The sequence below is a fragment of the Vipera berus genome (genome assembly GCF_964194415.1).
Source record: "Vipera berus genome assembly, chromosome: 10".
In the NCBI taxonomy this organism is placed as follows: domain Eukaryota; kingdom Metazoa; phylum Chordata; class Lepidosauria; order Squamata; family Viperidae; genus Vipera; species Vipera berus.
The window spans coordinates 6,418,017-6,439,937 of NC_138213.1; the positions used below are offsets into that span (position 1 = coordinate 6,418,017).

The window sequence follows — 21,921 nt, forward strand, 5'->3', positions numbered from 1 at the left end:
CCTCTAGTTTATTAGGAATGTCTGGATACACCTTGACATCATATAGTTAGGGAAAGTTTTTGTTTCCGGTTCATATCGTGCCTTGGCTGCAAGGGATAGTATGAGCTCCAAGTGTGTTAATAAACAAGTTGCATAAATTGAGATCTGCTTAATGACATTTGACCGTAGTACTAGCCAGTTTTGACTACAAAATAGGCAGCTGAGTTTTAAGGACCTATGCTTGCCATTAAGCCTTTTGTTTAAGGAGATGCAAGGCATGCACGAGTAAGATATGCTCAAATAAATGATCTTTATATATCACTTGACTCTGAATATTTTCCCCCTTTTTTAATTCGCAAAACTGCATAAAGTAGAGCAAAACTATCATATGCATTTTTAGATGCCCACTGAATGCTCTCCAAGGGTACATCCCTAGAGGGAAATTGTCAATTTTTTTAAAGAAGTACTGCAGGGCTGGGATGATTTCACAAGCTTATTTCAGTCATTCTTTTGAGTCAGCAATTCTCTCAGGGCAGCAGTGAAAAGGCAGCTGGACGTGCGCCCAAACATTTAGCTGTTTGTTTTGCAGATGATATTTACGAACCCACCTTGAGTTGTGCAGTACAGCTACAGCAACAATACTTAACAAAACTATTGAACTGTTCTGTTAGTCTTGACAAAGTATATCGATTATTATTCTGCCCTTTTGCACGTCTGTCTGTACTTCTCTATGGACTCTAGGTGTGAACTGCCAGAGATTACGATAAAAACCTGGTTCAAGAATGGAGTATGGAAGTATTACCATAGAGGTGTGTGAAGGTTATTGGAGACAAAGATGTAATGGCAGTAGATTAATCCAGAAACTTCTAAAGGCCAGCCTTGTGCAGTCTTATTGTCCTTGAAGGACCTGGATGCTTTTTATCTGTGTGGGAGTGAAATATTTCCTTCATTCTGAATTGGCTTGTTCTAGGCAGTATGTCTAATAAAATTATGAGAGAAAGGAAATAGTTATTTACCATCCTGAACCCTCAACAGCAATTAACTGACCAGGTCTTGAAATACCAAATAAGTAGGAACGAGTTTGTGATGCTAGAGGGGGAAAAATAGTTGCAATTTTTCCAGCGGCTTGAGAGAAATAACTGCATGCATATTTTTTTTCAGAATTGTTTTGCAAATATCTTTTGAGGAAAAACCTCTATATGCAAATGTCTGATTGATAATCAATCCTGAGGGTTCTTGAACGTATGAAATTGGGAGGAGTTCCTTGGCAATAGGGTCTGTTCCACTTATTTGGCTTGTACGAGTGGTCCTCAATTTATAACAATCCGCTTAGTGACCGAAGTTGTAATGGCACTGGAAAAAGTGACTTAGGACCATTTTTCACACTTAACAACCATTGCGGCATCCCCAAGGTCATGTGGTCCAAATTCAGCCACTAGGCCTCTGACTTGTATTTATGACAGTTGCAGTGTCCCGGGGGGGGGGGGCACGCGATCCTCTTTTGCAACCTTCTGACAAAGTCAGTGAGGAAGCCAGATTCGCTTAAGAACCGTGTTGCTAACTTAACAGCTGCAGTGACTCACTGAACAACTGTTAACAAGAAAGGTCATAAAACGAGGCAAAGTTCACTTAACAAGTGCCTCACTTGACAACAGGAATTTTGGGCACAATTGTGATCGAAAGTCGGGGACTACCTGCATTTTAAGCAGCCTGAAAGCCGGAGGGGATATTGTGCGATAGGTGACCGATATGCGCCTTGGATCTTGGGGAAGCCTTGCTGGCTCTGCTGTCTTCTCGAGCTGGCAAAACGTGCTTTGAAGTTTTAATCCAATGATGTATTGGCAAAGAAATGTTACTGTAGAGTTGGGAGTCGCTTCCTTTCACAAGCAAAATGTTATGGAAAGATAAGTTGCTGAGCTTCCCATCCAGCACAGCCCAGGATGTATTTGCAGGATTTTTCTCAGATGTCATCGGACTGGTTAGGAGGAGGACAAAAGGTTGCATTCTTTAGCTGTGACACTGGGAGGGTATAAATTCCCACAAGATTTGCACCGCAGGATTGAAGGGAGGAGGAAATCTGTTGTAGATCAGGCCACTGCTGAGCCGGGAAGATCTACTCTAAACAAATACCGGTAAAGTAGGATTTAAGAATGATATCAGAAAAGGCAGGAGACAGTGTGGCGAGTGATATGTCCGAGAGATAAGCTACTGCTGTATTTGAGAAAATGTCTCTCCTCTAACATCTGATAAGAAGGAAATTTAAGACTATGGTAATCAATAGGAAGCTGTCCACCTCTAAATTAGGGGCTGTTTTAAAACAGCCTGGAATAATGCGGCTTGCGCAGCAAAACCTGGGTTCTGAAGTTCTTTCCCAAAAGGAAACTCCAGCAAAATGGGCTATTTCTGCATTTTAAAGTGGCTTCCTGAAAATGAGGTCCATCCGGTCTTCCCCAAGTTAACCTACCTTTTTCACAAGCTGCTCCCCTCTCATGCTAACCTTTTCATGACTTTTCAATATAAAAAAAAAAGTGGCTGGCACTTCCAAAGCCTTCACTCTCCCGGTTGCAGTAAGTCTTTCTGCGGATAGCAAGCGCAAATGGCCACTGAGGAGAAAAAAGACATTTCTGAAAACTTGAGAATGGGAACAGATGTGACTAGCAGACATGCAACGGGGTCACGCCAGAAAAGTGGAAAACAATGAGGAGGAGGAGGAGGAGGAGGAGGAGGAAATTGTTTACTCAAGTCCTACAGCTATCAAGGAGGAACAGTCACTGGTGGTTGAGGCTTAACACATCTATTTTAATAAGGGAAGAACCTATTCTGAAATTGCAGCCTGCTGTATTGTCTGTGACTGTTGCCTGTTTGAGGTGGGGGGATGGGGGTGGGAATCAGCAAAACAGATGATAGCTTCCAGTTCCAAAATCTCTCCTACCTTATATCGTTTGGAGCAATGTTTCCCAACCTTGACCATTTTAAGATGTGTGGACTCCCAGAATGCTACAGCCAGCTGGGAATTAAAAGTCCACAACACCTTAACATGGCTAAAGTTGGTCTCAGAGCAGTTCTCAAAGCTGCAACATTCACAAAAAGGAGAAACCTGTTTTGATTGGAATAGAAAACAGTAAAGAACTTAGTGTCACGAGCTATAGATTATACAGTAATTTGGAGATGATTTCATCGCTAGGCTACAACAAAGTCTTCATTTAGGCCTATGTGCTACATCCTAATCTTGCTCAAATCCAGGGCGTCTCAAAGATGGCTTTTTCAAAAGGCAACTGGATTTTCTGACTGAACTGAAGAAGCTTCTTGGATGAGAAGCGAAACGTCTTCAAGGGGAAAAAAACGAAGTCCAGTTGCCTTTTGAAAAAGCACCGTTGGGACAACCCTGACCTGGATGACTGAGAATCGCCACAAGACACTCGTACCCCAAAGTCTGTGTTTCCATGTAAGTGCTGTGGACTTTGGCTGGTTCTTCATGAATCCTCAAATTCATTTCAAATAGAACTTCTGCCTTCAAAACCTCTAAAAACACTTAAGGCAGTTTGCTTCTTTTGGGTGCAAAGCTTTTGGACCATTTTTGTTTTGGAGAGTGGGTGAAAAATGAATAGCAGGTGGGCTCTCTCAATGCCTCTTGTTTTGCAAGCCAGCACATTTTTCTGTAGGTGTTGATATATTGACAAAATAAAGGGTGTGCCAGATGGTACACACACACACACACACACACACACACACACACACACACTGGCCCAACCGGTACCACTTGAATCTGGCACTGATCAAGTAACCAAATGAGATGAAGAGGCAAGGATACTGGGAGGCTGTCTGTGACCAGAATAGACTTGCAGGACTAGCATGGGGCCCGAACAGCTGAAAGAGCAATAAATAAAATGCAGTGGAAAAATGATCCAGCAGTTAAAGCAGATTGCTTGTAGGGCATGTTAGAAGAATACATATAATTCTACACTAATTCTGGTGATACACACAGTGATATAATTAAGTGTAGTGCTGTTTCTGTTTCTACTTGCTTTATTTGAACGGTGACCTACAGCCTTGTAAGATTGTAAAGTTGCTCAGATTTGCAGCCGGGAAGAAATTTAGAGGGTTGGGATAAGATCTGATTTAAACTAATTACAAAGAACTCTGTGCACAGTGCCGGTTGCTGAGTTGTGTTCATCTGATTAGTACCTCATGGAGGAGGCCCAGTGAGTGTGCCCCCGCCCCCCCCCCGAGATGGAACTTAATAGCGTGTAATAGCATAATATAATTTATTAAACCTATTTTGTACTACTAGGTTTTGGCTAGGTTCCCTACGTGTATTAAAGCATCCTAAAAACGGATCTAAATCTTGCAAAAGTATACTGATGAATGTATCCTCAGAAAGTGTGCCCTACAAATATGACAATGTGCCATTGAGCCAATGTCAACTTTCAGTAGCTATCTATATAGAGTTTCTCCACAAAAACAAAACAAACAACAAAAAAACGATTAAACAAAATGAGGCCAAAATCAAATGTTCACATTGGAAGAGGGCACTTGCTCGTAAGATTCAACGATACGTTTGCTGGTGCATTACAAAGAAGAGTTTTCTCTGTGTCACATTTTACAGAACTACTGCTCGTTCAGGAAAAAGACCTGTTTTCACCGATGCCTGTTGTCAATCAACCAGCGTTTCAAGGCAGTTTACCGTTATCTGCGCCGAGAAGGCTAAAAACATCTAAGGAGCTAAATATTCCGTGGCTCTGTGCACTGTCATGGAATGTGTGGCTGGACTCCCGAGGGAATCTTTCCAACAAGCACGGAAAGGAAGTTTATTTATTTATTTTAATTCCATTTATATCCCGCCCTTCTCCGAAGACTCAGGGCGGCTTACAAACTTAGCAGTTGTTTCTTGCAAATCTGTAACGCGCCTGAACTTCGGTAAATAAACCACGGTCTACGCTGACAAAAATTAAAATTTCAACAAAGCATTAAATAGCAGCGTTTCCCTGAAAGAAACCAGCGGCTTCTTTGCTCACCCACAATTATTAATTTTCACGGGTTTAGAAGCAGCAGCTGTGGCAGGAACTAAGAAACTCCATTCAGACATCATTGCAAAGAATTTAATGCCACTGTCTAATCCGGGATGTTTGGCATTGGCCGGTCAGTTTTTGCACATTTAGACTTTCTTGAGTATATTTTCCCTGCATTGGCACTATAGCTGGAGGGAGGGAGGCCTTTGCAGTGCTTCTTCCTTTAGAGCAGGGGTAGGCAACCTCGGCTCTTTTATGATTTGTGGACTTCAACTCCCAGAATTCCTGAGCCAGCTATGCTGGCTCAGGAATTCTGGGAATTGAAGTCCACGAGTCATAAAAGAGCCGAGGTTGCCTACCCTTGCTTTAGAGGAAAGGAGAAAGCTCTGCCTGGCAACAACAGTAATTTGACTAGAACTCTGACGTTCCAGGAGAAAAAAAAGGAAAAAAATCTCTATATTCATTCACTGAATTTAACGGGGAAGGGGAAAAAAAAAGCTTTCACGAAGGCTGATGTGCTTAGCTACTTAGCTATTCTGTCCATGTGTAAATCTATCTCTTAATAGCATTGGGAAATAATCATCATGAAGAGTTTTTTTAAGCATTCAGATCTATCTCTGCAGAATTATCCCCACTAATGCAGCGTGGGGCCAATCGGAAGCAGCAGCAGGAGTTGTCACTGTTCCCTTAAAAATAATCCTTGCCTTCTTAAACAACAACAAGAACAAATAAACCCTAATGTCAGGTACTCTGCTATTGCTCCCTTAACTCACACTTGCGTTTACAGGCTGCTAGGTTAATGCTGGGTTTATATTCCGATCTGTTGGTCAACTTCATCCCCACTTGCTTAGAGTTTGCTATTCAAGTGATCAAGCCCGGCCTTGGTGGAAAATCCCCCCTCAAAAGCGGCGTTGAGGACATCATCCAGGGTGCTGGCCATCACGAAATTGAGATCCTGCCGTACGTTGGCTGGGATTTCTTCAAGGTCCTTTTCATTCCTTTGAGGAATGATGACTCTCTTCAGGCCAGCTCTGTGCACAGCTAGGACTTTGTCTTTTATTCCGCCGACCTATGAAGAGCACAAAATAGGGAGAATCAGAAAGAGAGAGAGAGAGAGAGAGAGAGAGAGAGAGAGAGAGAGAGAGAGAGAGAGAGAGAGAGAGAGAGAAAGAAAGAAAGAAAGAAGAAAGAAAGAAGAAAGAAAGAAAGAAAGAAAGAAAGAAAGAAAGAAAGAAAGAAAGAAAGAAAGAAAGAAAGAAAGAAAGAAAGAAAGAAAGAAAGAAAGAAAGAAAGAAAGAAAGAAAGGAGGCCTTTCCAGTAAGGAAGGAGCCATTTGGGGACCTGTGTCAGGAGGAGGCACATTGTGTTCCCAATCTGGGTCATTCTTGCGTGTTAACTGAATTATAAACTAGGTTCGGGACAGCAGCTGCAACCTTATTCTAGCTCAAAGGAAAAAGCACAACAGCCTCCTACTGTTTGGCATGATGGGAACCCAACAGGGATGGGGTGGGGGGTGTCCCTGAAATCCAAGAACCTTTGATAAACGGTGTTTATGGGAGGAAAGTTAGGACGCATAACAAAGGAACTCGGGCAACTCTTGTGTTTCCGTAGGAAGCTACGGATATAAATACAACAGGCAAATCCTTTTGGTGCCCTTTTGTCTTGCACATCCTAGTTAATGGGGAGGGGGACTCAGTTTCCACTCTTCTGAGTTTGGGCCAAGACTTGGGTCTGTTAGCAAACTCTTTTGATCAGACTGTGTAAGAACTAACTCCTTGCAAGAAGATGCTACTTTGTTTGGGATATATGTGTCTGTGTGTGTGTGTGTGTGTGTGTGTTTGTTTGTTTGTTTATTTATTTATTTATTTGATTTGATTTGATTTGATTTGTATACTGCCCTTCTCCCGAAGGACTCAGGGTGCTGAACAGGGACATAAATATCAAAATGCCCAAATACAGAAATTGAAAACAAATTAAACCCTAGTGCCCAAATGCAGAAGATAAATTACATTTAAACAATAATTAAAACAAAAACCCATCAGATCAGGCCGGATTGTTTATGTATATGTATATGTATATGTATATGTATATGTATATGTATATGTATATGTATATGTATATGTATATGTATATAAAGAACATGCTGGCCAGGGAATTCTGGGAGCTGATGTCAGCATTATCAAGGTTCAGAAACGCGGCTCTAATGTCAGGAAGCGCTTCACTTATTCATATATATTTATCCACTTACCTCACACAAAGTGACGGAAAACCGAAACATTTCCAGAAACACACATCAACCTATGAAATAACTGAAAGAGCCTATTTCAAATCGTAAATGGGCTTAGCTGATGGGAGAGAGAGAATTTTAGCGCGTGCCAATGCTGAAGAATATAATTCTGCTCACTCAGGGAAATCTTCCATCCTAAGGAACGATTTCTTTGAGAAATGCCAGGATTTGAAACACCTCACTTATTTGAGAAAACTTTCCATCCTGAGATGGGCATGCCAGTTAATTACAAGAAACGACCTCTTTGGTGTGGTCCATTAAGGACCTGGGAAGATGCTACAGACCACATCCAGATCTTTCTAAGGCAAGCTAATTTTCTAATAAACCCTCCAGTACTGCCTGCACAGGTTTCTTTATCCTTTTAAACAGCGAGGCCAGGAATTGAGTGTGAGGTTTTTGGAATGCAAAGCACAGCCCCTAACCCTGGACTGTAGTCCTTTTGCACGGGACCATTTCAAAGTAGTAGATTAGAGGGAAGGTTAAAACGAAGGCCGTTTTGCTTCGATAATAAAGGCTCTGGTAAGAAGTATTAATTTCAGAGAGGCAGAAACCGTCAGCAAGCAAGTTAAGCCAGTAGACGCCACCACCTTTAGCTTTGCAAACACATTTCACGGTATTCAGTTACTGTGCTAAGCCATGTCTGAATGAATCACAATTGACTTCAGTTGATGGGGCAAGGAAAGCCCAAACTAACAAGCTTATGCCTTAATATGCTAAGTAAAGCTGGTTATGAAATGGCCCATTACTGGTTGGGAGCTGGTTGGCTACCTTCAGTTTTATCAGTTGTTCAGGGGGATGGCTAAATTTGGTTGATAGGTAGGTTATATATAAAGGTAAAGGTAAAGGTTTCCCCGCACATGCATGCTAGTCGTTTCCGACTCTAGGGGCCGGTGCTCATCTCCGTTTCAAAGCCGAAGAGCCAGCGCTTGTCCGAGGACGTCTCCGTGGTCATGTGGCCGGCATGACTAGACACCAAAGGCACACGGAACGCTGTTACCTTCCCACCCTATTTTTCTACTTGCATTTTTACGTGCTTTCGAACTGCTAGGTTGGCAGAAGCTGGGACGAGTAACAGGCACTCACTCTGCTATGCGGCACTCGGGATTCGACCTGCAAAACTGCCGACCTTCTGATCGACAAGCTCAGCGTCCTAACCCACTGAGCCACCGCGTCCCTTAGGTTATATATACATATATACATATACATACATACACACATACATATATGTGTGCGTATGTATATGTATACCTATATATATGTAGAGATATGGGGGTATATGTATGTGTGTGCATGTGTGTGTGTGTGTATATATATATATATATATATATGAGAGAGAGAAAGAGAGAGGGGGGAGCTACATAGACAGACAGACAGACATAGATGATATAGATAGACAGACAGATAGATAGATAGATAGATAGATAGATAGATAGATAGATAGATAGATAGATAGATAGATAGATAGATAGATAGATAGATAAGATAGATAAGATAGATATAGACAGACAGACAGATAGATATAGACAGACAGACAGATCTAAGAGGGAAACATGAAAGAAGCAATTATCTGCCTGTTTCTAAGCAGGTCTTTCTCTGCAGCAAGTTATTGGCTGCCTAGCTGTAATCCATACTCATGCCAAGCGTTCTCTCTCTAGATAAAGATACAAACCATATGCCACACATTTCTAAAAAAAAAAACCTTGATATTTTTCCATCGCCCGTTCCAGGTTTGTGATAAAAACACCACACATTCTCATTCTGAAAGGAGGTCCATTTTAATTAAGAAAATCTAGATGTTTATCCGTACCGCCATTATTTTCAGCCCCAATGCATCTGATGAATTAGAAGACTGCTGGGGTCATCAAGATGGGAACAGAGAAAGGAATTCCTTCCTTAACAGGCCCCTGACCTTAAAAGCGACAATGTCACCAGAGCGTCCAGTTAACCATCATCTGACAACTTTAACCCTGCAGTTGCAAGTAACCGCCCTGATCTGCTCTTCTCCCATCTTGCAATTGCCATCAGGTTTACTCTTAACGCAAAGGAACTGTACAAAATCTAGTCTGCAGGACGTGGTGGCCCAGCCCTGCAAAGCAGAGATCTAATAACAGAAGATTTCAGAAAACTGTCTAAGAAATAAACCTGGCCAGGGATAGGTTGTCTTAGAAATAAAGAAGGAAAAATGGGAGCTGATTCGGGAGTGGGGGGGGAGAGAGAGAGTAAAAGCTTTAACAATCACGATCTCTAAACAATACTTACTGGAAGAACAAGTCCTCTTAGTGTAATTTCCCCAGTCATGGCTACATCTGAACGCACCAGCCGCCCACTGAAGAGAGAGGCAAGGCAGGTTACTATGGTAACGCCTGCAGATGGTCCATCTTTTGTGACAGCTCCAGCTGGGAAGTGCAGATGGATGTCTGTGTTGTCAAGGAGATCAAAACTTCCAGAAGCTTTAAGGAAGAGAAAGGAAGGATTTGCAGATTGGTGCTAGGCCGGTCTTTGTTCTAAAAATAAATTTTAAAAAACCACCCCGGGCGCTGGAAGACTTGAATTCCTAACATGTTTCCATTTGGGAAGAAATCCGTATTTGAAAGCAGGAGGACTGCCGGGGAAGGGAGGAGTGGGGTGTGTGTGTGTGAAAAACACCTGCATCAATATAGTCTTTTAGCCTTTAGAAAAGGGGGAAAAAGATATCCTGCCCTAGATGAAGATTAAATTACATTAATGGCAGAAGGAAGCTTGTCTGCTGTGAGGATGCACGCTAATGAGCCCTAACTCAAAACAAAGAAGATATTTTTTAATCCTTCAAAGAGACCAAAAAAAAATATTTATTTATTTATTAACCCTATTCCCCACCTACATTGCTGTCACGTGACTCTGGCTTACAATCAGATAAAGCTATTGTATAAAACTTAAAAAGAGCAAGCAATGAAGCACTAATTACATCAAAATTAACAACGGCAATAGTAATAGCACTGAAGACTTATATACCGCTTCCCAGGGCTTTACAGCCCTCGCTAAGCGGTTTACAGAGTCAGCCTATTTGCCCCCAGCAATCTGGATCCTCATTTTACCGACCTCGGAAGGATGCAAGACCGAGTCAACCATGAGCCCGTCAGGATCGAACTCTTGGCAGTGGGCAGGGTCAGACTGCAATATTGCATTCTAACCCCTGCGCCACCACAGCAAGAAATTATTATTATTAAACTTATCTGCCGCCAACCTTGCCATAAAGGTAAAGGTAAAGGTTCCCCCACACAAGCTCTAGGGGCCGATGCTCATCTCCGTTTCAAAGCCGAAGAGTCAGCACTTGTCCGAGGACGTCTCCGTGGTCATGTGGCCGGCATGACTAGACGCCAAAGGCGCACAGAATGCTGTTACCTTCCCACCATAGTGGTCCCTATTTTTCTACTTGCATTTTTACGTGCTTTCAAACTGCTAGGTTGGCAGAAGCTGGGACGAGTAACAGGCGCTCACTCTGTTAGGCGGCACTCAGGATTCAACCCGCCAAACTGCCGACCTTCTGATTGACAAGCTCAGCGTCCTAACCCACTGAGCCACTGCGTCCCTTAACCTTGCCATAAGGCTACTCTAAGAGCTTACAACAAGCTTATGGGGGGTATCTTAGAAATAGCTAAGATAGAGGAGGGGGTATATAATAGAGTGGAGGTGAGGTCTTCTAATTAACCCAAGAACCACTTAAGATGATGTGTCCCTATCCAGGCTCCAGGCCAACTGGCACAGCCAGTTTTTAAGATCTTTACAGGAAGGCCAAGAGGGTGGGATATGGCTATTCCAGAGGATGGGCATCACGGCAGAAAAGGCTCTTCTTCTGGACCCCACCTGCCCAAATTCCTTGGCCGAGGGATATGCCACTTCTGCCAGTGTGAGTGGGGCAAGCCAATCCCATTGGGGGTGAGACAGTTCCTCAGGTAGCCTGCTTCTTTGCTGCTCAATCTTTCCAGTCATATTATATTTTATATGTTCTACTCGTTGTGTTTTAAGTAATCAGAAGATTACTCCGCCTTTGCTAGTCAGTACGTTGATGTTAACCGAACGCACATGCTTTGCCCACGTCAGCCACAACTTCCTCCCACCATTGTTGATGCTGCATCCCAAGCAAAGAAGTGTGATTGTTGAATGACTGGTCTACGGATCAACCGCGAGACCTGGGTTGGCCTCGGCCTTCTGTACCGTTGGTCAGCTGGTATCTCTTTGCGTTGCTCCGCAGCCAGCTGATGGCGAGGTGGGCCGATTCCTTCATGACGTCCCCCAACTGTCCGGTTAAGGTCAACTGGCCTTCCCCATCCATCCGACTGGCTTCCACAAACATGATCTCTCCGCCTAAGGGCGTCCAAGCCAAGCCAATGGCTACGCCTGGTTGATTCAGCCGCTCCGACACCTGGAAGCAAAGAGAGGCAAAAGACGTTCACAAGTCATCCTTCATCTGATCTGCACCTGGAGTTAAGCTTGCAAGGAATTCTTGGGTACAGAAGTGGCCAAAATTTGAAATGCTAAGCTATTTGCTTTGCCATACTCGTAACAAAATACAGCAGTCTTCCAGGCTAGGTAGAATTACACCTCACTTGTTCTTAATAGTGACCATTCGAAGGCACAACAGCACTGAGTTATGACTGTCTTTCACATTTACAACCGTTGCAGCATCCCCAGAGTCACGTGATCGAAACTCAGCTGCTTGGCAACTGACTCATATTTATGACGGCTGCAGTGTCCCAGGGTGACATGATCCCCCTTTGCAGCCTTCTGTCGAGCAAAACCAATGGGGGAGCCAGATTAACTTAACAACAGGGTCGCTAACGTAAGAACCGCGGCGATTCGCTTAAGAACTCTGGCGAGAAAAGGTCATAGAGTGGGGCAAAATTCACTTAACAAGAGTCTCAACTTAGTAAAGGAAACTGTCATAAGTGTCTACCTGCGGTTTGAATATAATTCATGCCGGTTTTAAACTTGAAAGCGCTGTGCAATTTGGGATATAGACTATAAAAGACAGCTCACCCCACTCCATCTAATCCAACTGCAGCCGTATTTGAAGGTCCCTCTCCAGATGCTGCCACCTCATTTTGCTATGAAGATAGCAATTAAAAAGGACCTTTTCAATTGTAGCTCTTTAATTAGGGTCAAATCTAATTACAGTGTGGATGTAAGCTTGCCAGGGAATCTCAAGGCTGTAGTAATGGAAGAGAGAAGATGACGACAACGCCAGCCCTGGCCCTCGTCTCCACATGGACGTATCCCTATAATTGCCAGAAGTTACGCTCAGCTTAACTCTTTTATCTTTTAATATGCCTAATATATCACTGGTTCAAATTCTGCCACCTTTACAAATCCACTCTCCCCCCCCCAAGCTTTTATTTCAGAATTCAACTCGACATATTCAGATTGCACGTCTCCTTTCCTTTCCCTACGTGAGCAGAGTTTGATTCCGAAGTGTCCGGTTCTTTTGCAGGAGCTGCACAGAGCACCGGCATTTCCAAGGTTACGGGGGTCTAAGGCAGAGGCCCCCAACCTTTTGGGCACCAGGGACTGGTTCCGTGGAGAGAGGTTTTTAAGCAGCCCAGAGGGGTGTGTGGTTTTGTGTGCTGCCTGCATCTCGTGGATGGGGCTTTGCTTGTTTGCGCGGCCCGGTTGCTGGCATGCCGCAGCCCGGTACCGGTCCATGGACTGGGGGATTCGGGATTCCTGGTCTAAGGTATTCATTTTTCAAATATTTCATCTGGGGGGGGAAAAAAGGTACTTCCCCTTTCAGAAGGCTAATTGGTTCAATTACTTCAGGTGTTCGCTTTCTTGAGCCGCTTCCTTGAGCCAAGCGCTGACAGGCAAACTGCCCTGGCGGGGTGTAGATTTCCAGCTAGTTATTGATGGCGGTGGAGAGGTCAGAGGTGAAAGATCTCCCAGCCAAGAAAGGAGGAGGGGAAAAAAAGAAAAGAAACAACGAGAGGCCCACTGCAAACTGCAGGAAAGACAAACAGATGGAAGCAAGGAGGAATGTTTCCCATCGAGTCCAAAAAAGAAAAACCGTGGCAGTTAAGCCAGGCCAAAGAAGCGGCTCCAGCACACATTTTATTTGAGGCTGCTACTGGCCAACGGCCAAGTCAGATGACGTCCACCTGGATCTGCTTTTAACTCTGCGCTGGTCCATATATATTTCTTGACGATTTAATTGGTGGTTCCAAAGCCCCGGGACCCCTTTAGCCAAAGACCTATACCACACATGTCAAACACAAGGCCCGGGGGCCGGATCCGGCCCGCGAAGTGGTTTCATGCGGCCCGCGAAGCCAACCTGGAAACAGGGAGGGAATGGCCCCCTCTGCCTTGGCCCTGGCTCAGAGACCCTCCTTCTGCCAGAGACCCTCAGATCTGTCCCACTCCTGCCCAGGCCCCCATAGGCACCCTTGATGCGAACGAGGTAGAGCTGCCCACGCCCACCCAGTAGGCCGTATGCACTCTAGCCACGCCCACCCATCAGGCCACGCCCACCCTGGCCCTACCCACCCGGCCCCTTGAGGGCAACCACAATGCTTATGCGGCCCTCAATGAAATTGAGTTTGACACCCCTGACCTATACCTTCATGGCGCTATGACAGGTAGTCCTCAACTTACAACAGTTTATTTAGTGACCGTCCAAAGTTACAATAGCACTACAAAAAGTGACTTAGGACCGTTTTTTCACACTGACGACCGTCGCAGCGTCGTCACACGATCAAAATTCAGACTCTTGGCAACTGATTCGTGCTTGCGACGGTTGCAATGTCCTGGGGTCACGTGATTCCCCCTTTGAGACATTCTGACAAGCAAAGTCAACGTGGAAGCCGGGTTCAGTTAAAAACCGTGCTTAACAAGTGCAGTGATTCACTTAACAACTGGGGAAAGAAAGGTTTTAAAGTGGTGGTGGGGGGGGGGGGCAAAACTCACTGAACAGATGTCTCGCTTGGCGACAGAAATTTTGGGCTGAATTGCGGTTGAAATTCGAGGACTACCGGTCTTACGAATCATACGTCGGGATTGCAGTTTTCAACGGGCAGCTTTCAGATGTGACCTGAATTGCTTTTATTTCCAGTGCAATCAGGATGCAGTTTTTATTTTCTGACTTTTGTGAGCTTATTGTTGGTGAGGAACTTTTGTCCTTGTCAATTTTTGTGGACAAGATCATCTCGGTTCTAAAATTATCTCCGGAATAAAGGTAAGATCAGCTTCCTTTCGACATAAATCTCAGCACAGCAATTGCTGGCCAAGAACTTTTGAAATGACCCCCCCAACCCCCATGAAATTAGGGCTACAGACTCTCTACCTGGTCTATTCTCTAAGTCTAATTACACTGAATTCTTACAAATACTCAGGGGGGGGGGGAAATGGCAGCCACAGCAAAGCCCCAATTGAGACGGAGGTGTGCGGCTTCTCCCAGGCTGTGGGGCATTCTTAATTTCTGAGCGATGGGGAGGACAGGTCAAATGTAATGAAGCGCACGTATTTAATGAAAGAATGAATATGAACTACAATCAGGCATTTAATTATTTCTTTGCACATTCAAAGCAACAATTTAGTAACTGCTGGAGATTTGGGGATTAGGCTGCACCTAAGGATTTTTATGGTCCAAATGAAGCTGTCAAATTGCTAGGCTCTGCTTTAGCCTTGTAACTGAACATCAAACAAGAGAGATCTGCTGGATAAACTTTCTTTTTGTACCTTAAGGCAATATCGCCCCATTCCTACAATAGACCCAAACTGATAAGAAATAAAGTAGGAATTTTGGTCATGTTGCTACGCTATCATTTTAAGTAAGTAAACAAACATTTCGTTTTGGGCAATAGGTTGATATAATGTGGCTAATCATGAATCCTGTGGTAGCGTAAAAGGAAGAAAATATCCTCTCCAACTATTGCAGTCCTTGACTTACGACCATAACTGAACACAGAAGTATGGCCATAAATTGTGGTGGTCATTAAGTGGGTCACCAGGTGACCATGCCCAATTTTACAACCTGTTTTTGTGATCCTAGTGATAAACACTGTCAAAGATGAGAGCATGAATGATACTGCTGCATTTAAATGAAGGTACAGGATATAGTCAGATCCAAAACTGTAGAATGTGAAATGTAACAGAATAACAGACTTGGAAGGGACCTTGGAGGTCTTCTAGTCCAACCCCATGCACAAGCAGAAGACCCTATATGATTCCAGACAGGTGGCTGTCTCGTCTTTTCTTAAAAGCTTCCAGTGATGAAGTACCTACAACTTCTGGAGGCAAGCTGTTCCACTGATTAATTGTTCTCACTGTTGGGAAATTTTTCCTTAGTTCTAGGTTGCTTCTCTCCTTGGTTAGTTTCCATCCATTGCTTCTTGTCCTGCCTCCAGGCGCTTTGGAAAACAGGTTGACCGCCCACCCCCCTCTACTTTCTGGCAACCCCGGACATATTAGAAGACAGCTATCATGTCCCCCCTAGTCCTTCTTTTTACTAGACTGGTCATACCCAATTCCTGCAACCATTTTTCATATGCTTTAGCCTCCAGTCCCCTCATCAGCTTTGCTGCTCTTCTTTGCACCCTTTCCAGAATCTCTACATCTTTTTTTTAATAATATGGCGACAGGAACTGGGTGCAGTATTCTCGTTATCAAGCTGTTGTGATTCAGGGTCAGCCTGTGGGTTCGGCAGTTGGGTCGGACGATTCAGAGGAGGAGGAGGGGGGTGTTGGAGAGGTTGCTGAGGGGGTTGGAGAGCTTGCTGATGAGAGCCCTCAGCCAGGCCCCTCCCACCTGGTCACAACGCAGACCCAGCTGTGTGAGCCTGACAGCGTGGATGAAGATGACCCACAGCTGGCCCTGTTCAAGGACGCCCGATGCAGGAGGCAGTCAAGCAGGAGTAAACAGAGGAAGGCAATGGGGCACCTCGGAAGGAGGCAGAGAGAAGCCACGCCTTGAACTGTTTTAAAGGGGAATGTGTGGGAGGGCTGGTTTGCTGAAGGCAACCGTTTGAATAGCTCCTGTTTCATGGTTCGTGTTTGCCCTCTTTGCTCTGTGTTTTTATGTTAATAAATTTGGCAGGCTTAGTTCCAGCCTCTTGCCTTCTTGTAAAAGGGGTTGTCCCTGCCTTTTCTGCAGGGCCGGTAGCAGGCTGGTACAGAACAACAAGCATTCTACAAAATGGCAGTGTCTGCAAATAAATGCATAAACCCAAAATAGAGGCCAGCCTTTTCCCCTCTCGGTGGAACGTCAAGACAAATGGCATCGCATCAACTAATGCCAGATCTTAAAAGTTCCTGCCAAGTGTGATTGTGAAGCTCTCCAATCAGACAAGCGCGCCTTTTCTTCGCCGCTTCTTTAAGCTGTTGGAATCGAGTGCGCTAATAGCTTTCAACAGCTTCGGAGTCTTAAGGTGCCAATGAGAGGGAAGAGATCCACCTTTGCAAAGGCTCTTCTACCAATCCAAACAACAAAGTTGCACCAACCGCGAAGCCGACAAAGGAAAGCAAACCTCCCCAAGCCACAGAAGAAATGAAGAAGTCCTACCTCGTGTTCATACATAGGTGGGCCCAGGATGTCCTTCAAGGCATGGAAGTCAATCAAAATGGGCATTTCAGGGGGCAGAGCTAGGTCAGAGGCGTCGTGGACGGTTTCAGATTTTGGATCTTCTGTGATATGTTCTTTCCAGTCTGGAAGATAGGGTTGTTGTTGTTGTTGTTGTTGTTGTTGTTGTTGTTAATGAAAAGGCAAAAGAAAAAAAAAAGAAAAGAAAAAAAGACATTCTGATGGCAACTCCTAAAGAGAATGACCATATTCCACTGAAGAATGTACAGGTAATCTTCGACTTACAACAGCTCATTTAGTGTCCGTTCAAAGGTTACAACTGCTCTGGGAAAAGTGGCATATGACAAGTTTTTCACACTGACGACCCTTGCAGCATCCCCAGGGTGACGTGATCAAAATTCAGATCAACTGGTTCACATTTGTGTGGTCCCCTTTGGTGACCGTCGGACAAGCAAAATCAAGGGGGAAGCCAGTTTCACTTAACCACGGTTCCCTTAACTTACCAAGTACATTCAGTTAACAGCTGTGGCAAGAAAGGTCATAACGTGCAGCACTTAACAGATGTCTCACTTAACGACAGAAGTTTTGGACTCAGTTGTGGTGGTAAATGGAGGGCTACCTCTAATAAACCAAAATATGTCTAGTCCTTTGGGTCAGGCATGCAACCTGGACGGGCAAAGATGGTTTAAAACCCTGCAGAATCTAACCTTGACATAAAAAGTTATACTCTATGAAAAGGAATACACTTAGACCAGCTTTTGTTCCAGGCAGTTAAAGGTGGACTTTAACTGCCTGGAACAAAAGATACCACATGAAGCCATGCTTCAGATACCACATGAAGCCATGGTTTGTTGAAGAAGCCAGGGTTATGTCTTCCAATCAAGGCAAACTAGCTGCAGGTTCCTTGGCCAGTTTCTGATTTGTTCTCCCTCTCTGCAGAGACCTGCTTTCACTTTGCAATTTTCTAGACTGGATCAAGCCAGGAAGACATAAAAAAACTAACCACAAATAAACCCTGCAGCCCGTCTTCACACACTGGCCTAAACTACAGCACCAGTGGGTAAGTCAACAATAAACTCTGGTTTTAACCTGATTTATTGCCTGCGTATGCACTATTATTACTTCCCTGAGCCTTGTTTGCACATTATGATATTCACGGCCAAACACAGGGGGCCGAGCTTCAAACCCTAACCTTGGCCATAATACAATTTCCTTTTATTGTTTTTGGCCTAACGTGACGGCCAAATGGAGAGAAAATGTACTGTCCAATTCTGTTCTTGTTTAGTTCCAATAACTGAATTAATCCCTCGTGAAATAATTTTTGGATGGGTTGTGCCAGGTTGGGAATCTTTTATGGGTTAGGGTTCTCCAAACTTGGCAACCCTAAGATGTGTGGACTTCAACTCCCAGAATCCCCAGGCAGCCTTGATTTGTTGTTGTTAGTTGTGAAGTCGTGTCTGACCCATCGCGACCCCATGGACTATGTCCCTCCAGGCCTTCCTGTCCTCAGCCTTGATTAGTTTATGAGTAACTCAAGGTGGCCAACATCCCGAATACTCCTTCCTTCTCCTATTTTCCCCACAACAACAATCTTGTGAGGTGAGTTGGGCTGAGAGTAACTGTCCAAAGTCGCCCAGCCTGTTTCATACCTAAGGCAGGACTAGAACTCACCATCTCCTGGTGAATGGCTCAAAGTCAACACATCTGCTTTCATGCGTATGGAGGGACTAGAACTCACAGTCTCCTGATGATTGGCCCAAAGTCACCCACCCAGTTTTCACGCCTAAGGTGAGACTAGAACTCACCATCTCCTGGTGATTGGCCCAAGTCACCCAGTTGGCTTTCATATCTAAGGCAGGACTAGAACTCACCATCTCCTGATTTCTACCTTTGTGCCTTAACCTGGACCTATTGAAGGGTTCAGCAAACCTCTCTTATTTTTGCTGCCTACCCAACTGGAATTGAAGCAAGCTTCGATGAAACGCAATCCATGGCTGGTAAGCTGATTCAGCTTGACGGTTGAAGTAGTGCATGTCTCCATGGCAAATTTCATGTTCAAGACAAATCTGATTCACTCCGGCATTGGCCAACTGCAGCCTGCAAGAAGATTCTTCTTCTTCTTCTTCTTCTTCTTCTTCTTCTTCTTCTTCTTCTTCTTCTTCTTCTTCTTCTTCTTCTTCTTCTTCTTCTTCTTCTTCTTTCTTCTTTCTTCTTTCTTCTTTCTTCTTTCTTCTTTCTTTCTTCTCCTTCCTCCTCCTCCTAATTTTTCAAACAAAGGAAAATCCCTTTGCTTGCTTGGAAGAGGAGGATGCGACTCAAATGCCAGCACCAGGCAAAGGGCAAGTCGTCTCCCTGCCCATTTTGTCAGCCTCCCTTTCATTGCTCTGTTTCGCCTGCTGCCCTTTCAGACCACACAAAGGCAGCGTTGGGCCACAGCGTTGGGAGGTAGCTTTTCCTCCAAATGGTCAAAAACAAAGACCAAAAAACCCCCCCAAAAAACCTAAAATTTTACACCATTTGGAAAACATTCCCCTTGCTGTTCCTTTCCTTGCTGGCAGCAATTTCCAGCTCCAGTTTCCACACTGTAAATAACTTCTTTGCTGAATTTGTGGGTGGGGGGGAAGAGATGCAGAAGACAAAGCTGTCCTTTTGTTCTGCTGTTTAATAGTAAACAAGTCCCTCTAATGTTGCAAGGGAGAAGCTTTAAGCCTCTTCCACTAGTAACCCTAGAAACCTAAAAAAAAAAGAAAAGAAAATGCATCTGAGGCTTTGCAAGGGGATGGGCGTTGACTTGAAGAAGTGGGCTATCAGCATTACAGGTCGTCCAAAATTTATGTTGCTATGTGAAATATTTTTTTAAGTGAGTTTTGCCCCATTTTATGGCTTTCCTTGCCAAGGCTGGTAAGTGAATCATTGCATTTGTTAAGGGGCCATCATTCCCCACCCCTGACCTAGATGGGGGGGGGGAACCCACAACTTGAAACATACACGCATGGATATATATATATATATATATATATATATATATTTCTGACCGTCCCTAGATTATGGAAAGTTTTCCAATGGCGGCCACTTTCATTTGTCAAACCTGCTTTCAGGAAGGACTTTCTAGGTCTTCCCTCTATGAGCTGGGCCTTTTGATTTAGGATTAAGAATAAATTCAACTCTTTTTTTAATTGCTCAGATTCTTTCTCCTTGGGAAGAAAGGAGGGCTGAGGACAGAAATATGACATCAATAATTAAAGCGGGCTTGAAAAGTTGCTGTTGAAATATATAGCAACAATTATTAGATGTTAATGTAGGCAGAGCCAGTAAGACAAACAGAGGGAAAGGCCAATAAAAATAATTGTGAAAGTTGCAGGCTGACATCTGTTTCTCTCTAAGAATGTGTGAGTCACACAACATCTCTGTTGCCACCCAAAAGAGTCCCATCTTATATATATATATATATATATATATATATATATATATATATATATATATATATATATATATATATGTGTGTGTGTGTGTGTGTGTGTGTGTGTGTGTGTGTGTGTGTGTGTGTAAATTACTAACAAAGAATTAAGGGAGACTGATATGCATTTCTGACTCTTTAGTCTTCATCAGTCAGACATACCCTTCTGAGATTCGAACCTGGGCTGATTGCATATTAGGCAGTATATTTACCTCTTGAGCCACAGGATCTCTCTCGCTCTGTTAGCTTTCTGCAAGGGGAGATATGTGTCAAATGTTAACTATTTAGATTACCTTGCTAGGCCCCAAACATGGGGCAAATCTTTATTTCCCGGTGTGACTACAGCCTGTTCGATGGCCTTCAAGATAGGCTGAAAACAGGAAATAAAGATTTGCCCCATGTTTCACACACACACACACACACACACACACACACACACACACACACACACACATATATATATATATATATATATATATATATATATATATATATATATATATATGTATACGAGTTCAAGAGGTTAAAATTTTCTCACATTGCACAGAAACTCTGTAAAAATACACCTCCAAATCTTCATACGGTTACAGAATACGTTCAATGTCTAGCAGGCTTTCCGCCAGACATAAAAATCACTGCGCTAGAATCATGCTAAGTCTGCAGCCAATATAAATATGCCTGAATAATCAGTGAGTTTTAAATCTCAGGTTGTATTAATATGTGTGTGGGAAACACACATAGGCTCAACTCAACGTTTTGATCAGAATGGCACTTTTTTCAAGAGAGCTTGTAAAGGTTCCTGAACGCACCTATTGTAAGCGTTGGAACCCATAGATAAAATAACTGCCGTGACAGATAATTTTCGGTTTGTATGGCAACCCACTGGAACAAACCATACCAATTTCCAGCAATGCTCCTGGGATCAAATCCCAAAAGAAATCAGAATTGGACTTGGAAGGTGTTTGTTTTAGCCCCAAACAAACTTTTATCTTGTGAGGATTGATAGTAAACGGAAGGCGGGGTGAACATGAAAACTCTCCATAGTAGCAGACACAGTTAAACCAAATATTTTTCATTCCCTTTTTTTTCCTTCCAAAAAAATATTAATTTGCAGAAAATGACTGCCTTACTTCATGGTGATTGGGAGGCAGTTGAACGTTAGAACATAGAATAATAGAATTGGAAGGAACCTCAGAGGTCTTCTAGTCCAACACCACCATGATCAAGCAGGAGACCCTAAGTGGAATTTTCCGCCAGTGGGATTTTCCCATGTATTTTACCAGGAAACATAGACAGGGCAGCCTAGAAAAGTCAATGCCCTCCTAACCATACCCAAGCGCTCCGAGTTTGTTGGCAATGTCCATTTTGCTCTGTGAGTTCTTGGTGACGTAACCCTAACCCTATATCATTTCAAGAAATGGTAGTCCAGTCTCTTTTTGAAAGCTGTCAGTGATGGAGCACTCACAACTTCTGAAGGCAAGCTATTCCGTTGGCTAATTGCTCTGAATTTCTCTTTCATTCTAGGTTGCTTCTCTGCTTGGTTAGTTTCCAACCGTTGTTTCTTGCCTTGCCTTTTGGTGCTTTGGAAAATAGTTTGACCCCCTCTTCTTTGTAGGAGCCCCTCAGATATTGGAACACTGCTATCA

The 21,921-nt window shown here is 43.7% G+C and overlaps 1 protein-coding gene and 1 long non-coding RNA gene across 6 annotated transcripts in view; one reads left to right on the plus strand and one right to left on the minus strand.

Moving 5' to 3' along the window:
- LOC308672752 overlaps nt 1–6,293 on the plus strand; it is a 367,848-nt gene extending 361,555 nt beyond the window's left edge. The window contains exon 2 of the long non-coding RNA XR_014027504.1: nt 6,160–6,293. This is a non-coding gene — a long non-coding RNA (uncharacterized lncRNA). The remainder of the gene's footprint in view (nt 1–6,159) is intronic.
- LONP2 (lon peptidase 2, peroxisomal) overlaps nt 1–21,921 on the minus strand; it is a 58,093-nt gene that overhangs the window by 2,125 nt on the left and 34,047 nt on the right. Inside the window, exons 12-17 of one of the 5 annotated variants that reach the window (XR_014027502.1) lie at nt 16,801–16,943; nt 11,470–11,677; nt 9,535–9,725; nt 5,762–6,057; nt 2,444–3,076; nt 782–958 (exon numbers count right to left, since the gene is read on the minus strand). Coding sequence is in view for 1 of the 5 variants with exons in the window: in XM_081335910.1 (XP_081192036.1) it covers nt 5,836–6,057; nt 9,535–9,725; nt 11,470–11,677; nt 16,801–16,943 (764 nt within the window). In the remaining 4 variants the exon portion in view is untranslated. The other 4 variants (XR_014027500.1, XR_014027503.1, XR_014027501.1 and 1 more) reach the window with 4 other exon arrangements.